We start from the raw sequence: 16,016 nt of genomic DNA on the forward strand, positions 1-16,016 counted from the left end.
AAATCCAGCCTGGCAATCCTGTCCCCCTTTGCAAGGCCCTCCTTTTCCCATCCTCCCTTGGTGCCAGAAGTGGCCATGTCATCTGATTCTAGCCAAGAAATGGCACAGGAAGTCTGCTGAGGAGCTTGTGGAAGTTCCAGCCGTTAAAAGAAAACAGACAGGTAAGAAAGGTGTTCTGTCTTCCCTGCTTGCTTTTCCATCTCTGGGGACATGGCAGTCATCATGGCATCATGAGGCTGCAAGCTGAAACATCACTAAAGTGCTTAGAAAGACACAGTAGAGGCCGGGCTTGGTGGTTCACGCCTGTAATCCCAGCACTTTAGGAGGCTGAGGCAGGTGGATCACTTGAGGCCAGGAGTTCGAGACCAACCTGGTCAATATGGTGAAACCCCATCTTTACTAAGAATAAAAAATTAGCTGGGCGTGGTGGTGCACACCTGTAATCCCAGCTACTCGGGAGGCTGAGGCAGGAGAATTGCTTGAACCCAAGAGGCAAAGGTTGCAGTGAGCCAAGATTGTGCCACCACATTCCAGCCTGGGCGACAGAGACTGTCTCAAAAAACAAACACACACAGTAGAGTGATTAGAAGTTCATGGGCCCCCACCACTGGGCTTTAGTAAATGGCCACTTAATTAGGGTTGCCATTACTTGCAGTATTTGCCTGGTCCTGCTCACCCCACCTCTTCTGCTTAGAAAACAATCCTTGGCTTTGCCCAAGATGGTAGGACTGGGGCTGGAACTCACAGGACAAAGAAAATAAGTTTCAATTTTCCTCATACCTAAGGGCAAATCCCAGGTTGTCATTGATCCCTGGCCTCTTGCAAACTCTCTCACCCACACCCATGGTTTCTGTTACTTCCTGGACACTAATAATTGAAATTTCCAGGTCCATCTATGGCCCCACTGCTTAATTTGATCCATGTATTAAAGGACTTATCTACCTACTCAGTGGTCCAAAATCTACCCTCTACCGTCCTGAATATTCCCTCCTCTTCATGGTTTCCTAGTCAGTTGGTCATACTGGGCCTTTGCCTCATCTTCCCATCCATGGTTCTATTGGGCCTTCCAGTGTCTTTCAAACATCGTCTCCTCCACTCCCCTGCCTCCACCCTCTTATCAGGCTTCCTCATATTCCTGGGCAAATCTAACTCCCCTTTCTGCTTCTCAGCCCATCAACACCATTCAGCCTGCCCTACCTGCTTCAACTCCATGTTCTACTGTTACATGTGCAATACCTTAGATGCCTTTTTCATAGTCGTGACGTGTCCCTGGCCCACTCTCAGTGTTTTCCTAGACAGTGGTGATGAGGTATGAATTCTCCAAGGCCCCAGTAATCACCCCAGCTCAGCCACCCTCCACCCCTACAGGGATTTGCAAGCAGGCTTTTCACTTTAGACTTTTTAATATTTCATACAGCGATTATGGTGCATTCAGGAACCCAACCCCCCAAACCCACTAGGAGGGCTCCCACCCCTGCCCTCCCACCCCATTTCAGGGCCCCAGGGCTTAGGGTGGAGGAAGGGGAGGTAACCACCCATCCAGGGACTGACCCTGGAAACTGTCCCTGCCCTGCCTCACCCTCCCCAGGAGATAGGGGGCAACACCTGGGCACAACCCCTCACACCCCCCTCCCCCAACCCTGCTTGTGCACATATGCACATTATGGCTCCTCGCTGAGCTGGTCAGTTCCTGGCAGGGTCCCTACCCAACAGCACCGAGTGGGATGGGAGCAAGGAGGCTGGGCTGGGGAGACCCTGAGAAGGAAGGAGGCCCCAGCTACGGGACTGCAGGAGAGAAAGAGTGGGGCCCCCCACCTTGTCCATTTCCCAGAGTCTCTGGTAGTCCCCAGATCCCCCTGCAGCTGGGGATGGCGGGCGGGGGTAGGAAGGCGAGTGGCCGTGGCATGCTTTCCCATAGCCAATCCCAGGGTCTGGTGATGATCAGGGTTCCAAATAGGGGCTGTGTCCCTGTCTCTGAAAGGCTGGGAGCAGGGCTTCATTGCACAAAATACTGTGGGAGGGCCACACGCAGGGGGTGGGGCCCAGCCAGTCTGTATACAGAGATATTGCATTTTAAAAAAATGAAAATCTCATTTAAAATAATTAAAAAAAAGAAAAAAACAATGAATGAAATGAAACAAAAAAAGGCCCACACAATATGAGGCAGGTGGGGCAGGCAGGAAAGCAGGCAGAGGATGCCTCAGACTCAAGGCATTGTCACCATCTTGTCTGAGTCGAGATCCCCAGCCTGGGCTAGCTCTGGACCCCTGGCTGGCCGTGGGGTAGTGGTCCTGGGGACTGGTATGATGGGGGGTAGGCCTGGCCTCAGTGTGGGAGGCTGGCATGGCCATGCTGTCCACTGGCAACTACCAAGACAGAGACAGACAGACAGACCAAGTGAAGGAGTGATGAGAGCTTTGTTAGCACCCAGCAGACAGGCCAATGGGTGGGTTGACAGGCCAATGGTGGGGTGTTTGGGCAGGCAGCAAGGGACAAGTGGGCAGGTGAACATGGCTCAGGCAGGTAGGCAGAGAGTAAGCAGGGAAGATATAGTTGGGGGCTGCCCTGTGAGGGGTGTGGCATCCCTCCAGCTGCTGCCTGCTGGGGCCTCAGTCTGTGGCTTAGAACTCGGTGTCCACCACGCGGAAAGCTGGCCTGCCTGTGGGGGAAAGCAGAGCAGATGGCTGTTGGTGGGTAAGCAGGTAGGTGGGTAGGGCAGGGAGGAAGACAAGGGGCTATACCTACCTGAGTCAGGCATCGACGAAGACCGAAGGCTGGCCTCCTTTTGTAGCTGAATCTCCTTTAGTGCAAATATGGAAGTAGCTACAGATGGGGGAGACACAGAAGTGGGGGATGACCCATGAGGTCATCTAGGACCAGCCCCATATGACCCCATTGGAAGAATTAGAAAAAGCTGCCTCTTCTCTGAGAGGCTTGACCTTCATCTGTCAAACAATTCCATACACAAACCAGCTACAACCAGGGAAGATGAAATATGGACCATTACATGACACAAAGAAATCATTATTAATTTTGTCAAGTGAATTATGGTATTGCAGTTACCACCTGTTAAGTCTAGGTGATGGGTGGTGGTTGGGGTTTGCTTTATATATTAATCCAGTGGGGAGATAGGGAAAGTGAGCAAATGTTTTCTGTAGGTTTGATAATAATATTGTTGTTTTAAAAAAATCTTTTATAGGTATCTGCTGAAATTATTTAAGGATAAATGCTATGATGTCTGGGATTGGATGTGACTCAAAATAATCAGAGAGAATATAGATAAAACCAGATTGACCACGAATTGATGACTCACTGGAGTACTTAGGGACTCATCATATTATTTTGACTAATATATAAATACATATATTTGAAAATATCCATATTAAAAAGTTTTTAAAAGCCAGATATAAAAAGCGAACGTCACATGTGATTCTATTTCTATAAAGTACAAGGACAGAAAAAACTTATCCTTGCTGTTAGAGGTCAAAACAGTGGTCACCCTTTGGGAAGGGGCTGGGAATAACTGAAGGAGATGCAAGGGAGCTCGGGGTGGAGAGCTTTTAACATTCTGTTTCTTGACTTTTGTGCTAGTTACAAGGATGTGTTTCATTTATGAAAATTCATTGTATAGTATACTTACGATTTGTGCATTTTTTAGCGCATGTAAGGAAACGTCTACTTTAAAAAAAGTAAAGTGCTATTGCATATATTTTTATGTATGTTTTAAATTTTTCATGAAAGGTAAAAGGAACTGAAAACTAAAAAATGTTTTCATAACAAATACAACCCATCACACATGTGAACAAGATGTCCCCCCACGTAGAGGTGGCATAGCCAGAATCCTACACAACCCGCCAGCTGGCCCCAGCAGTCCTGTTTCCCAGTCCCCACACTGGCCGGTCCATTCCCCAGCTCCACTCACTGTCAGGAAGTTTGTGGATCCGCTCCCCCAGACTGAAGAAGAATGGATGTTTCATGGCATCCTCTGCGGAGATCCGATTTCGACCCTCAAACTGAGTGGGGGTGGGGGGGAGGGGGATAGTATTGATATCTTCAACAAGTAGGTCTCTCTGCCCACCTCAGACCCTGCCCCTGGTTTGAGGGGGGGTCCCTGTTTCCCCACACCTGGAATCCCATACTCCCAAGGCTGATCCAAGGTGGTCTCACCTGCAACAGCTTGGTAAGGAGGTCGGCCCCGTCGCTATCAAGTCTGCCACAAGGACAAAGAGACCTGATTTAAAATGAGTTTGGACACTCTGGCCCCTAATGCCACCCACCCACCAGCCTCACCGGGGTGCGTGGCTCAAAAGGGCCTCGGCTCGGTACTTGGGGTAGTTGTATGTCTTGAACTCCTCGTTGGACAGGATGCCTGGCCACGTCTCCTCAGTTGGGGTTCCTAGTAGGGAAGAGGAGTTACCCCAAACATTTCACAGGTCCTCCCTGTGTGTCTCCACAGCGCCTAGGGCCCATGCCTCCTCACCTAAGATGCGGAAGATGAAGTGTAGCTGTTCCTCCACCGTGGAGCCCGGAAAGAGGGGACGGCCTGTGGCCATCTCATAGAAGATGCAGCCCACACCCCTGGGCAGGGAGGGCACAGTGAATAGAGAGGCAGCTGGCTGGGTGGCTGTTGTGACCAAGCCACCCCCTTTCCCACGTGGCCCCTGCCACACTTCCACCTGTCCTTACCACATGTCAATCTGAGTGGAGTAGTCCGTGGACCCGAGCAGGATGTCAGGGGGCCGGTACCACAGCGTCACCACCTCATTGGAGTATGTCTTTGTTGGGATTGACTTGGCTCGGGCCAGGCCTGGAAATCAGAAAGGATAGCTAGAATGAGGGGGTCATGGGCAAAGTCTGGGGGAGAGTGCAGTTGAGACTGAGGGTGTCCTAGGCAAAATCTGGCAAGGCTGAAGGGAAGTGAGACTAAGTGGTCGTGGGAAAGTAGGAGGCTGGGGAGCCAATAAGAAAGGGGAGGCCAGTGGTACCAAAGTCAGCCAGCTTGAGCTCTCCCCTCTCGTTGATGAGCAGGTTCTGGGGCTTGAGGTCTCGGTGTAGCACCTTCTGCCGGTGGCAGTAGGCCAGGCCACGGAGCAGCTGGAACAGGAACAGCTGGGGACCCAGGAATGGCAGGCAGAGGTCAAAGACTATCCACTAGCCCGACCCCCAGCAGGCACTGCTCCCCTCCCAAACACAGACACCAGGCCCAGAGCCTTGTCACACAGAAGAGGACAGGGTCCCAGTGCCCTCCAAGGGCTCCTAGCAAAAAAAGCCAAAGGGAAAAGTCCGTTTCTGGGAGATTTGTGGGTTGGAGTGGGTGAGTGGGGGCCCCCTTGTGCCCCTGCTTCCTGCCCCACACCCACTTTCACGTTGTGCATGTTGATGATGTTCCCACAGTCATCCAGGTACTGCTTCAGGTCCTTGTCCTGAGGAAAGAAAAGGTGGTACAGGAATGAGTGTTACTTCCTATGGCTCCTGGCTTTCTCCTCACCTCACCCTGGGACCCACTGCCACTCAACCTTACCAGGTACTCAAAGACAAGGGTGAGGGACTTCTCCGTGTGGATAATGTCATGTAGCGTAACGATGTTGGCGTGTTTGAGGTCCTTGAGCAGGGACACTGCAGGAAGCATGGGAGTGGGACAGGGGAAGAGTCAGGGTCCTACCCTCAGGACAGAGGTGAGGACAAGGACTAGAAAGGGACAAGCCCAGGTTTTCTTTCTTTCTCCAGACAGTTCAGGGTAATGCCTCGGAGCCACCAGCTCTAACCCACCTCATGCCAGAAGGAAGTTGTTTCTCCATGTTGCAGATGTGGAAAATAAGACTCAGAGGAGAGTATGGAGCAAGAACCTGGGATTGCAGCCCCAGGCTCATGTGACACTAGATTTTCACAACCTGTTTTTGGTTTCTGGGAAGGGGCCTGGCTCCAATCCTCAGTACACAGGCCTGCAGCATCGTGTGAAATCGAATTTGCACACTAAATTTCAGTGCAATTCAAATTCATTCCATGTGATATTCCGACTAGAAACTGTTACAGTAAATAAACTGGTGAGCACTTTCAGGGGTGTTCTCAGAACCAAACCCTGGTTTGCAATTCATCTACCTTTTATCCAAATGGGAACAGATTCCTGGTTACCCTGATTATTACCTGGATATGTGGGTGACAGGCATTCCCATGAAAGCCAGAGTGTTTTAGGGGGTCTCAGAACCAGTCTTTGTTCTCATTATGGAGTGTGTGCGCCAGGGGTGGGTTGGGGAAGCCTGGGGCAGATGGGATGGGGGTGTGTACCTTCCCGGATGGCGGTGCAGGGTGCCCCCTCTTCATGTTCCAGTCTGATCTCCTTGAGTGCCACAAGGTTGTCTGTGAGCTTGCTTTTGCCTTTGTAGACGGTGGCATAGGTACCCTGGAATATGAGGAAGTGTGACAGGAGAGGTGCTATGAGATTCCAGGAGTTCCCACTGACCTTCATCCCCACCATGGGCCTCCTAGCTGCCTCTCACCTCGCCCAGCTTGTCCAGCTTAATGTAGGTCTCCAGTTTCCCAAAGCCAATCTCAGACTGTGGGACAAATGAGGCAGGTTGAAGCAGGCTCAGGAGAAGGGTCTGGGAGAGGAGAAAAAGGAGAGGACAGGAACAGAAGGTGCTTACTAGGCTGACACGACGGAGGCGGCGGCTGAGGGGCTTGTCAAAGATGGGGCTATTGAGGGTCAGCTTCTCCAGGTAGCCCTCAGGCAGCCGGATGTCAGCTGGTAGCGATAGGCGCTTGTTGATGTCCTGGCAGGTAAGGCGAGAGAGAAACAGGATCATGAGCTCCACCTCCCCAGGTCCAACCCCTTTTTCCAGCTCCTCCACCATCCAGACGGGGTCAAGCACCTCAGTGGAGATCTTGCGTGGGGGATGGTTGCGCATACGCACTCTCACTGGAGACTGCACCTCATCCGAGGACGTGGCTGAAGCCTGGTCACTCTCCCCATCAGACCCCATCTTCAAGTCCTCGTGCACAATCTCTGGTGGCAGGGAGAGGGGTAGGGCAGGCCAGGTGGGGTCAGGAACCACAGGACACCCCATCCCCCACGAAACATATTTCATCATCACACATGTGTGCACATGGCCCCCAGAGGAAACCTGGAGTCCCTCGGGGAGAGGGTGATGTACCTGACCCCAGGGAAGCTCAGGTACATCTAGGACAGGTTGAACTGGGGGGTGGGGAGGCAAAAGTCACCTAGTGGAACCCTTCCTTCCAAGGGCAAGCTGAGCTCAGAGACGGCAGCTAGGTGGTGGCAGGGGAAGCCAAGGGTCCTGGGAAGGCAGGCCCAGGGCAGGCAGGTACCAGAGGCCTGAGGAGGCCATCATAGAGGGCAGAAGGGCAGAGGGAGCCTTGGGGCAGCTGTGACAGGCAAGGCACCCTCTGTCCCCCCGACGGGGCCTGGGCAGAAAGGCAAGAAGAGGAGCGCAGATGGACAGATAGACAGACGGTGTTGAGAGAAGATGGGAGGGAAGGGGGAGAAGAGAGCACATGGGGGGCAGAGAAAGGGCAGAAAATTGAGAGGAAAATGAGGAATGTGACCAGGAGGCAATACCTGGGAAGCAGCCTGGGGTCATATGGGAGAGGGGGTAGCCAGTGGACCCACCTGGTGCAGAGCTGAGTGGGCCCCGTGCAGAACGAAGTTCCCCAGGAGCAGCACGTGTGGGGGCCTCTCCAGGGTCACTGCCGCCACCACCACCACTCTCATCCAGGCCTATCTGCTCAGGGGCACCATTGGTCTTGTCTATGCCTCGGCCACCTCGGAGTGTCATTGACAGCTGCCGTTTGATCTTCTTCATCCGATCCATGGCGATCTGAGCAAGGGACAAGGATGGAAATGGGTCCCATATTAGCATTTGCTTGATCACCATGGGTTCCCTAAAGCCCACAGCCTAGCAGGGGGCACTGACATGAACTTGTCAGTGCTCACTCAACCACTATGGACCCCAGAGCCACTCAGGAGTTCTGGAAACCCAGCATGGATGGGGATCTTTGTCAGTACCTGCCCACCCACACAGCCAGCCCCACTGGGACCCTGCTCCTACGTGACCCACCTGAGTTCTCAGATTTAGGTGGCTGATTGAGGGCAAGGGCCCAAACGATGGATTGTTGGGATCTAGGGGAAAAGCCCCACTGCAGGAGCAGAAGGCTCCATAGCAGATCTTCTCAGGTGCAGCTGCAGTGATGGGCCCAGCCATGGGTCTGCCAGGGCGTGTGCCCAGAACTGAAGGATGGGTGACATGGCCTCGAGCACGCCCATAGAGTGGCATAGTTCCCCTAGCACCACCCTCAAAGGCCAAGGCAGACTATTCCCTGTGGCCACAGGGACCCTTCTCCTGACTTCTGTAGCACTCATCGTCATGACAACCACTGCATCATCCCATTCATCTACTCAGGTTGTGGGGGGGGGGGGTGGGGGGGGGTGGGGGCGGGGGTGGGGGGAGGGAGTGTGTGTCAGGGTGTCCTGCCCAGACCCAACCACTGGGTGGGATTGTGTGGAGGGGGGGTCTCCATGTACACCAGCTCTTCTCAGGGCTGCCAGAAAGGTTTGATCAGGTTAGGACCCCTAGGGTCCAATCTAGACTTTTACAAGCCCAGTCACATTTCTCCTCTACTCAAGAATGTACTATATTTCTCATCACCCCAAATACACACCCCAGTCCTCAATGTGGCCCACAGGTCTTTCTTTACCTCATTTGCCCCTATTACCTCTCACCCACCACCCCCCACCACCCTCCCACCGCCATCATTCCTAGTTGCTGTTCTGCAACCACACCCAGTAGAGTCCCACCTCGGGGCCTTTACACTGGCTGTTCCTGGTACCTGGAACACCCTTCCCCTAAATTTCGAAATGGCTCACTCCCCTCTCCCTTTGGGCCGTTGCTCAAAGGTCAACTTTTTCATGAGGCCTCTGTGAATAACCCTATTTAAAATCTCAACCATCCCGAGCTCCCTCACCTTGCCAGTTATCCCCCCGGCACTCATTACCTCCTCAGAAATGACACCACCTACTTATTGGTTTCTTTAGTCTTTACTGTCTATCTCCTCACCGCCACAACTAGAAGATCAGCTCCGCCAGGGTAGATTTCTGTGTTTAGGTCACGGCTATATCCTGAGGACCTGGAATAGTGACTGACACAGAGTAGATGCTCAAAAAGTGCTTATGGCAGAAATAAGTGAATCAGGGGGCTGAGGGCCTAGGACCAACCTCTGCTGAGGTGATGAGTCCCTGCTATTCATTGAACAACCCTAAACAAGGTAGCCCAGGGATGCTGGCATCGACAGGAAGATGACCTAGATGGATTGCTGAAGGGAATGGGGCCACCAAAAGGCTTAGGCCAGCCGTCTTCTGCTTCCTCTTGGGCTCTGGGCCAGCAAGGAGGGGGAAAGACCTGACCCAGGAACCATCTGGACTCACAGCAGGGCCTAAGATGGCCCTGGGCCCAAGGGAAGTAGAGCTAGATAGGAGGTCGAGGATGAGACTGGGGCTGGATTTGAGGAGAGAAATGGGTCATCTGCTACCTTGAAATCAGGTGCTTACCCCAGCAGTTCTCACCCCAACCTGGCTGAACTCACTATCCCCAGGAGGGGTAGGGGCCACCCTAGCAGAAAGACCTCAGATACAGGATGAGGTCCATCCATGGAGAACCCAGGATAACCACAAAACATCCTGACCTGGGAGGCTGAATACTGGGCCTAAGGCGAGGAAGGTAAAGCATGGCCAGCTCCCAAAGACAGCCTTGTGTCCCCATATGGCACAGATACCCAGTTGCTTTGCATGTTGTGACAGGGAGTAGGGGAGGGGGTGGGGGAAGTAGGGCTGAATGGAGGATGGGAAGGAAGCCAGGAGGAGCCATGGGTCCACGACCTCTAACTGGAAACCCCAAGGGCTGGACATGCTCTGGAGTTCAGTTTTTTGGGATTTTAGGAAGATGGGGTGTCAAATCTGTGTATCACATAACACTCCCAGAAAGGGGGATGGGGGACTCAGACAAGCCCCTGTGAACAGAGATAACTGAACATTTATACGCAAGGAAACTTTTAAATATTTCAGTTGACTGAGCTTTTTAGATTTCAAAAAAGTGAAGGGAGCAAGAAACTGGACATAAAAACTTACCCCAAAAAGGGCACATGTCCTGCCTGACCCTTCCTGATCCCCAAAGACATACACCCATCCTCAGACTACTCTCATACTCAAGGATACTCCCCACACCGACCACTAAGGACTCAGTCATCACACCCTATGTCCTGATCCCCATTAATACACGCTAGACCCTCAAGAAGGCCTCACTACATCTTACCTGCTATTATCTCATATACCCATCAGCATTCAAAGCCCTAACACATAACATACCACCCTGAACTCTGTCAGCACACACTCAGCCTCCTCTAAGTAACTCTTGCCACCACATTCTTGGGCCCCTCCCCTGGCCTAGCTGCTTGTTACCTTCTCCATAGCACTGACTCCCCTCATTAACATATTGTTCCCCCTACATGATTCTGGCCTCTATTAACATGCACTTGGGGTACTCTATAGCTGACCCACATTAGTACTCACTGGACCTTCTTCATGCTGCTCTGAATGCTATTAACATAAAGTGAACCTTACAGATAGATCTCTAACCAGTGTTACCCGCACTCAGGCCCCTTCACAGCTATGACCATCCTTAACACACATTCCAGTCCTTCCACTGTCCTGTCCCCTCTGTCGGCACAAACTGAGTCTTCACTCAGGCCTGATTTCTATTAGCACACACCGGGCCTCACACAGTCCTGCCTCCCGATTAGTGCACCCTGAACCCTTACTCAGCCCTATTCCCCAGGGACACACAAACACACTGTTCTACCATGGCCTGACCCTCATTAGTGCACACAGTGTCTCATTCAGCCCTGACTCCCATTAGCGCACACTTCAGCCCTCCCTAGCTGTAATCCACTTTAGCACACCGAGATCATCACACATTCCTGTCCTCTATTGCTCTCTGCTCCGACCCCTCCACAGATATAATCCTTGTTGGTTCACACTTGGATCCCTTCATGAAAGCCCTGATCCCCCTTATTACACACTAGATCCCCTCCGCAGCCCTACCCCCAAGTAGCACCCCCTGGAACCTCAACATACTCGGGTCCTCCGTGGACACAAGGGCACAATCTTCGCAAGGTTCTGATGCTTATTAGCATATTCCAGACTTCACACAGCTGACTCTTGCAATGGCACACACTGAAGTGCCTCTATGTCTCTAAACCCACATTAGCAACCACCAGTACTTCTTATATTACCCTGCTCCTTCCTAGTGTGCCCTCGAGACTCACATTCCCTGTGTCCACGGACACACTACTCACACCTCACATCACCTTGACCCTTCGTCCACTAAGCCTCTGACAGTGCTAAGACACTTCCTTCCCCACCACCCCTTCCCGGGCCCAGGCAGACACACAATTCTCATCTCCCTTAGGCCAGGCTCAGGTGTTCCACAGTCCTTCCTCCATTAGATACTCTCAGGTCCTTCCTCCACTCTGCCCTCATTAGCATATACTGGGCCCCAAACTACCTAGACCTTCGAGGTCACAGGCATACACCCTCTACAGCCATGACCCCCACTGGCGCACAGGCCACACTCGAGTCCTTCAGCTACCTGCCCTCCACAAGCACACACTGCAGGCCCCACGGACAGACACGCAGTATTAACACCATCCCGGGCCTCATCGCCAGGCCTCAAAGCCCTGACCCCACCAGCAGACGTTCTGGTACCTGTGCCACCCTGTCCCCCATGAATACACACCGGGCCTCTCTGCGGACATAATCCCTATGAGCATGTCTTAGAACTTCCTCGACAACCTACCTCCCGTTATACACCCTCGGGTCCCTCACCTGCTCCGCACCCCGCCATCCTTCCACAAGCACACACGGGGCCTTGAACCTTACACGACTTATTGGCGTGAGGCTTACTGCCACATGCTCCGACCCCCATTAGCAACCCCTCCCCAAGTCTTTCACCCCATTGTCACCCATTTCCACACCCTTTGGTCCTTTGATTCCCCCTGCTCCCCATTAGCACAAACAACACTACCCAACCCCAGCTCCCAGGACGGGCCCAGGGCGGGGCCAAGGTCAGGGAGGCCCCAAATGACCCCCCGCCCCGGTGCATTCTGGGAAATTCGCCGGGGGTGGGGGCACCTGCCAGCCCTGCAGCCCAGACCCCTGGGCACCGCCCGAGGTGGGTTCTGAAGGAGGAGGGGCAGCCTCCACGCCTCGGGGACGCGCTCACCGGCGGGGGCGCGCGAGCAACCTCAGAGCCGCGGGGCCGGCGCGGCGGCGCCTGGGGCGGCGGCCCGGGATGAGGCCGCGCGACCTCCTTCTCCTCCTGTTCGCCGCAGGCGCCCGTCCCAGTAGTCTTCAGCCATGGTTGCTGGGCCCGGGCCGCCGCCGGCTGAGGAGGAGGAGGCGGCGGCGGCGGCGGTGGCTGAGGCGGAGGCGGCGTCCCGCTCAGCCGGCCATGAGCTTGGCCGCTGCGGGCGATGCCCCCGGACTCGTTGGCGCCGGCTCGAATCCGAGTGCTCACGGCGGCTCGCGGCTCAGAGCCGGCTGATCGCGGAGTGGCGGCGGATCCCAGGGCCGAACAGCGAACGGCCCAACCGCCGCGCGCGCCGCGCTCCGCGCATGCGCACGCAGGCGCTCGGAAGGGTGAAGTGGAAAGGAGGGGACTCACCTCGGACTGCATGTACCAAAGGACCCGTCCGCAGCGGGAGGGGACGCGGCCATCGCGAGCCCACAGGAGGATGCGGCGCCAAGCCGGAGACGGCACCAGGGAGAACTGTGGAGACTGTTTAGTACTCAGTTCCCATCTTGGCAGAAGTTTGCTAGCGCCTAGGTGAGCAGCGGCCAGTAACCTGGCGCGTCAATCACCACTGGCTCCCCCTACTCGGTCTCACTTGGTACATCCCCATGGTGGCAAACGGGACTTTTGCAAGGAGGAAAAAGACAAATGAAGCACTCAGTTCTAGTCCCTTGAGGTGCTTGGGGAGGAAGGCATCTTAAAGGTTCGCGAGATGACTTTTCGAGGAGAGGCAGCTTGAAAAGTTATTGGCCTTTACCACCTTAGCTAGGACACCCTATCCCCGCCCAACTGCCCCCTCCACCGCTACCTCATTCCCGTAGTGAACGTGTGCAGCCCCGCCCTTTGAGGTTGTCGCCCAGCCAATCGGATTTGCTCTCTGTGGCGAGGCCGAGCAAGAATAAAGGGCGTGGCTGACTGAAGAGGCGTGATTTCGCTCTCTACCCGACTCCGCACGCCTCTGCCCAGGTTTCATAGGTTTCCACCATCGGCGGGGGTGGGGTCTCCTTTTTGTTCTGAGCTCTTCCTTCGCTATAGGCCGAATATTCCGCAAGGTGATTGGTCATAATTGCGCTCAATCGGGTCTCGTCCCGCCTTTAGCCCGCCCTCCATCTCATACAGCGGGCCTCCCGGGGTGGAACCCAGGCTGAGAAAAGAGGAAAGAGGCGGATCCTTAGAGGCGCAGGAGCCGCTACTGCGCATGCTTGGAACTTCGAGCGGGGCGGGGCCTCCTTTCTGCCTCACACGAGTATTTGCATAGGCGCCTTGCGTTGGATTTTCCTGCCACCTCTCTTGCCGGCACAGCCCCGCCCGTGCCTCCCCTCACTCTGCGGGTTTTTTGTTTTGTTTTGTTTTGTTTTGATGTCAGTCAACATAAGTAGAACACTCCGCGGTTTTATTTCCATTTTATTTATTGGGCGCATGTTGTGTGCCAAGCACTACCAGGCCGACCTAATCCCTCACTTCCTTCTGCCTGGAAAACCACACTATCCCCAAGTCCAGCTCAAAGGGCTGCAACCTCCAGCAGGCCTTCTGGCACATCCTTACACTACCCTGTTCCAAGGCAGCCTCCCCGCCACTTCCGGGCTTCCCTTTATGGCAGCCTTGATCACACCAGTTAGGATTTTCAGTAAGGTTTATATTAGTGAGATTTCCCGGGCCATGATGGGAGTGGAAGTACTTGACAAAGACAAAAGTCCTCGCCTTGGCCTAGAACAGGTCCATCACTTCTCTGACCTCATCTCTTCCTCTTCTTCCCCTGACTCACTGCCACCATACTAGCGCTCTTTCTGTTTCTGAGTGAAACGGGCACAATCCAGCCTCAGGGGTTTTGCATTTGCTGTGGTTCCCTTTGCCTGGAATGCTCCTGACCCACATCCACGTGCCTCATTCTCTCACTTCTTCCAGGTGCTTGCTTCAAAGTCATCTCCATGAAGCCTTTCCTATTTAAAAATTCCTACCTGCACTGCCATCATTCCAGATCCCCAGATCGGGCTCTATTCCTCGCTTTTTGAAGAGCACTGATCAACTTCTAAGGTACAATTTCCTTACTGTGTTTATAATCTATTCTGGGTCTCAACCTAGCAGAACATAAACCCCAAGAGGACAGGGATCTTTATCCACTGCTGTCTCACGTGCCTAGAAAGTGACTGGCACACAGCACACAAAAAATGTTTGTTGAATGCCTGCCAGAGCAGGCCAAGAAAATAAAATGATCAGAACGAGGTGGGCAAATAGTTCCAGGCAGTGACAAGAGAAATCTTTGTCCCACCCTATCCTTTGTGGCTGCTAGGTGCAGGGGGCTCGGTACAATGACGCAATCCCCGCCTGCTAAGCCCTGATCTCCCATCTGGCTGATGTTACAATGGTAGACAAACCGCAGAAGTAAAATGGAATGAGGTGGAGGGGGAAAAACTAAGATGCAACCAGGATTCATGCGTGACTCAAAAGCTTGTTTTGATGGAGAAGGGTATCAGGTACGAATAAGGTGTCAAGGAGATCCAGGAGTTGTGGTGGGGAAGAAATGGAGCCGTAATGGGGGAGGTGCAATGAACAAGGTGTCTATAGAGTATCTGCAAAGGAGCTGGCATACTGGAGAAAGAAGACAACAGTTGTGTTCAAGCCTCAGCTGCTGTAGTGGTGTGGCCAGTGGACTGCAGTGTGGAGTGTCTAGGGTACTCTAGAGCAATAATGGGAAAGTTCCTGTGGTGGGAAAAACTTTCCACTTGACAGTATCACCACTAGATACCAAAGGGAAAACGCCTCTGTCCTCAATGTCCTAGTGGGGAAGAAGAAACTGTGGAAGGATGAGGTCACCCAAGCAGAGCAGGCCAAGAAAATAAAATGATCAGAAGGAGGTGGGCAAGGGCATATACTGTGCCCAGGACCAGGAACTACTGGCCCAGGAGGCAGCAGATGTGGGCAGAGGCTGTGATGGGAATCAAGCCAGTTCAGAACAGGTTGAGCTATTCCTTACACTCAGGTTTGAGTAGAAGAGTGAGGGATCTTGTTTCTAAGTAAGGTAGATAAATTATTGTCTGGTTAGTTGAGGGACAGAAGTATGAACGGACTCCTCAGGCACCAGGAGCCAGTACAATAGAAGAAAGCAAAGATGTAGCAGTGGCCAGACTGGTGCTTTCAATTGTCTGGAGCACTCAGCCAAGACCAAGGACAGAGCACGGTAACTCTGCAGTCCTGGTGGGGCTGGTGTTGGGCCTCCTGCTACCTGCTCTAAGCGATGAACACCCCTCAGTCCCCACAGCCAGCTGTCTTCTCCAAAGTAGGAGGCTGAAGATCCTCAAAGGGAATACAGGCAGACCTGGGGCTGGGGCAGCGGCAGGGAGGGGGGCAGCGTAAGGCAAGCAAGGGGCTTTTCCTCTACAGATGTTCTCAAGTATTTCCATAAAAATCGCAAAGTATGCCTGCAGGCACTGGCATTCGGCAGAGCTGTTTGGGACACCCCTGCAGCAAGGAAATTGAACTAAGAGCAGCACAGGCATTCCTGGTGCTGGGAACCATGACCACAAAAGGCTGCCCAGGGTCTGAGTGCTTTGAGCCAGGTGGGAGGGGATCTGCCCTAAGGACATAAGGCATGCTGGCCATGCCCTAGCAGCCTGGTCACCATAACTTTCCTCTTCACAGAGCAGGGATTCCTCTTCA

The 16,016-nt window shown here is 53.5% G+C and overlaps 1 protein-coding gene across 5 annotated transcripts; it reads right to left on the minus strand.

The window, feature by feature from the left end:
- Positions 1-1,384: 1,384 nt before the first annotated feature.
- On the minus strand, positions 1,385-13,263 carry CDK16 (cyclin dependent kinase 16). 5 transcript variants are annotated; one of them, XM_030806578.1, is made up of 17 exons: positions 12,291-12,713; positions 9,072-9,153; positions 7,628-7,835; positions 6,870-7,003; positions 6,645-6,770; positions 6,498-6,554; positions 6,286-6,400; positions 5,522-5,616; positions 5,361-5,423; positions 4,986-5,109; positions 4,687-4,807; positions 4,481-4,578; positions 4,291-4,396; positions 4,168-4,210; positions 3,923-4,013; positions 2,746-2,823; positions 1,385-2,659 (listed from the first exon to the last, which is right to left on the minus strand). In XM_030806578.1, the coding sequence occupies exons 3-17, from the start codon at positions 7,827-7,829 to the stop codon at positions 2,622-2,624; spliced, it is 1,491 nt and encodes a 496-aa protein (XP_030662438.1). In that variant the 5' UTR covers positions 7,830-7,835; positions 9,072-9,153; positions 12,291-12,713; the 3' UTR covers positions 1,385-2,621. The 5 variants fall into 5 exon arrangements, with proteins under 5 accessions (XP_030662438.1, XP_030662439.1, XP_030662440.1 ...); XM_030806579.1 differs by having other exon boundaries at positions 9,034-9,153; XM_030806580.1 differs by lacking the exons at positions 9,072-9,153; positions 12,291-12,713 and adding an exon at positions 12,732-13,263 and having other exon boundaries at positions 6,912-7,003.
- Between the last annotated feature and the right edge of the window lie 2,753 nt (positions 13,264-16,016).

Source organism: Nomascus leucogenys, chromosome X, assembly GCF_006542625.1.
Source record: "Nomascus leucogenys isolate Asia chromosome X, Asia_NLE_v1, whole genome shotgun sequence".
Lineage (NCBI taxonomy): Eukaryota > Metazoa > Chordata > Mammalia > Primates > Hylobatidae > Nomascus > Nomascus leucogenys.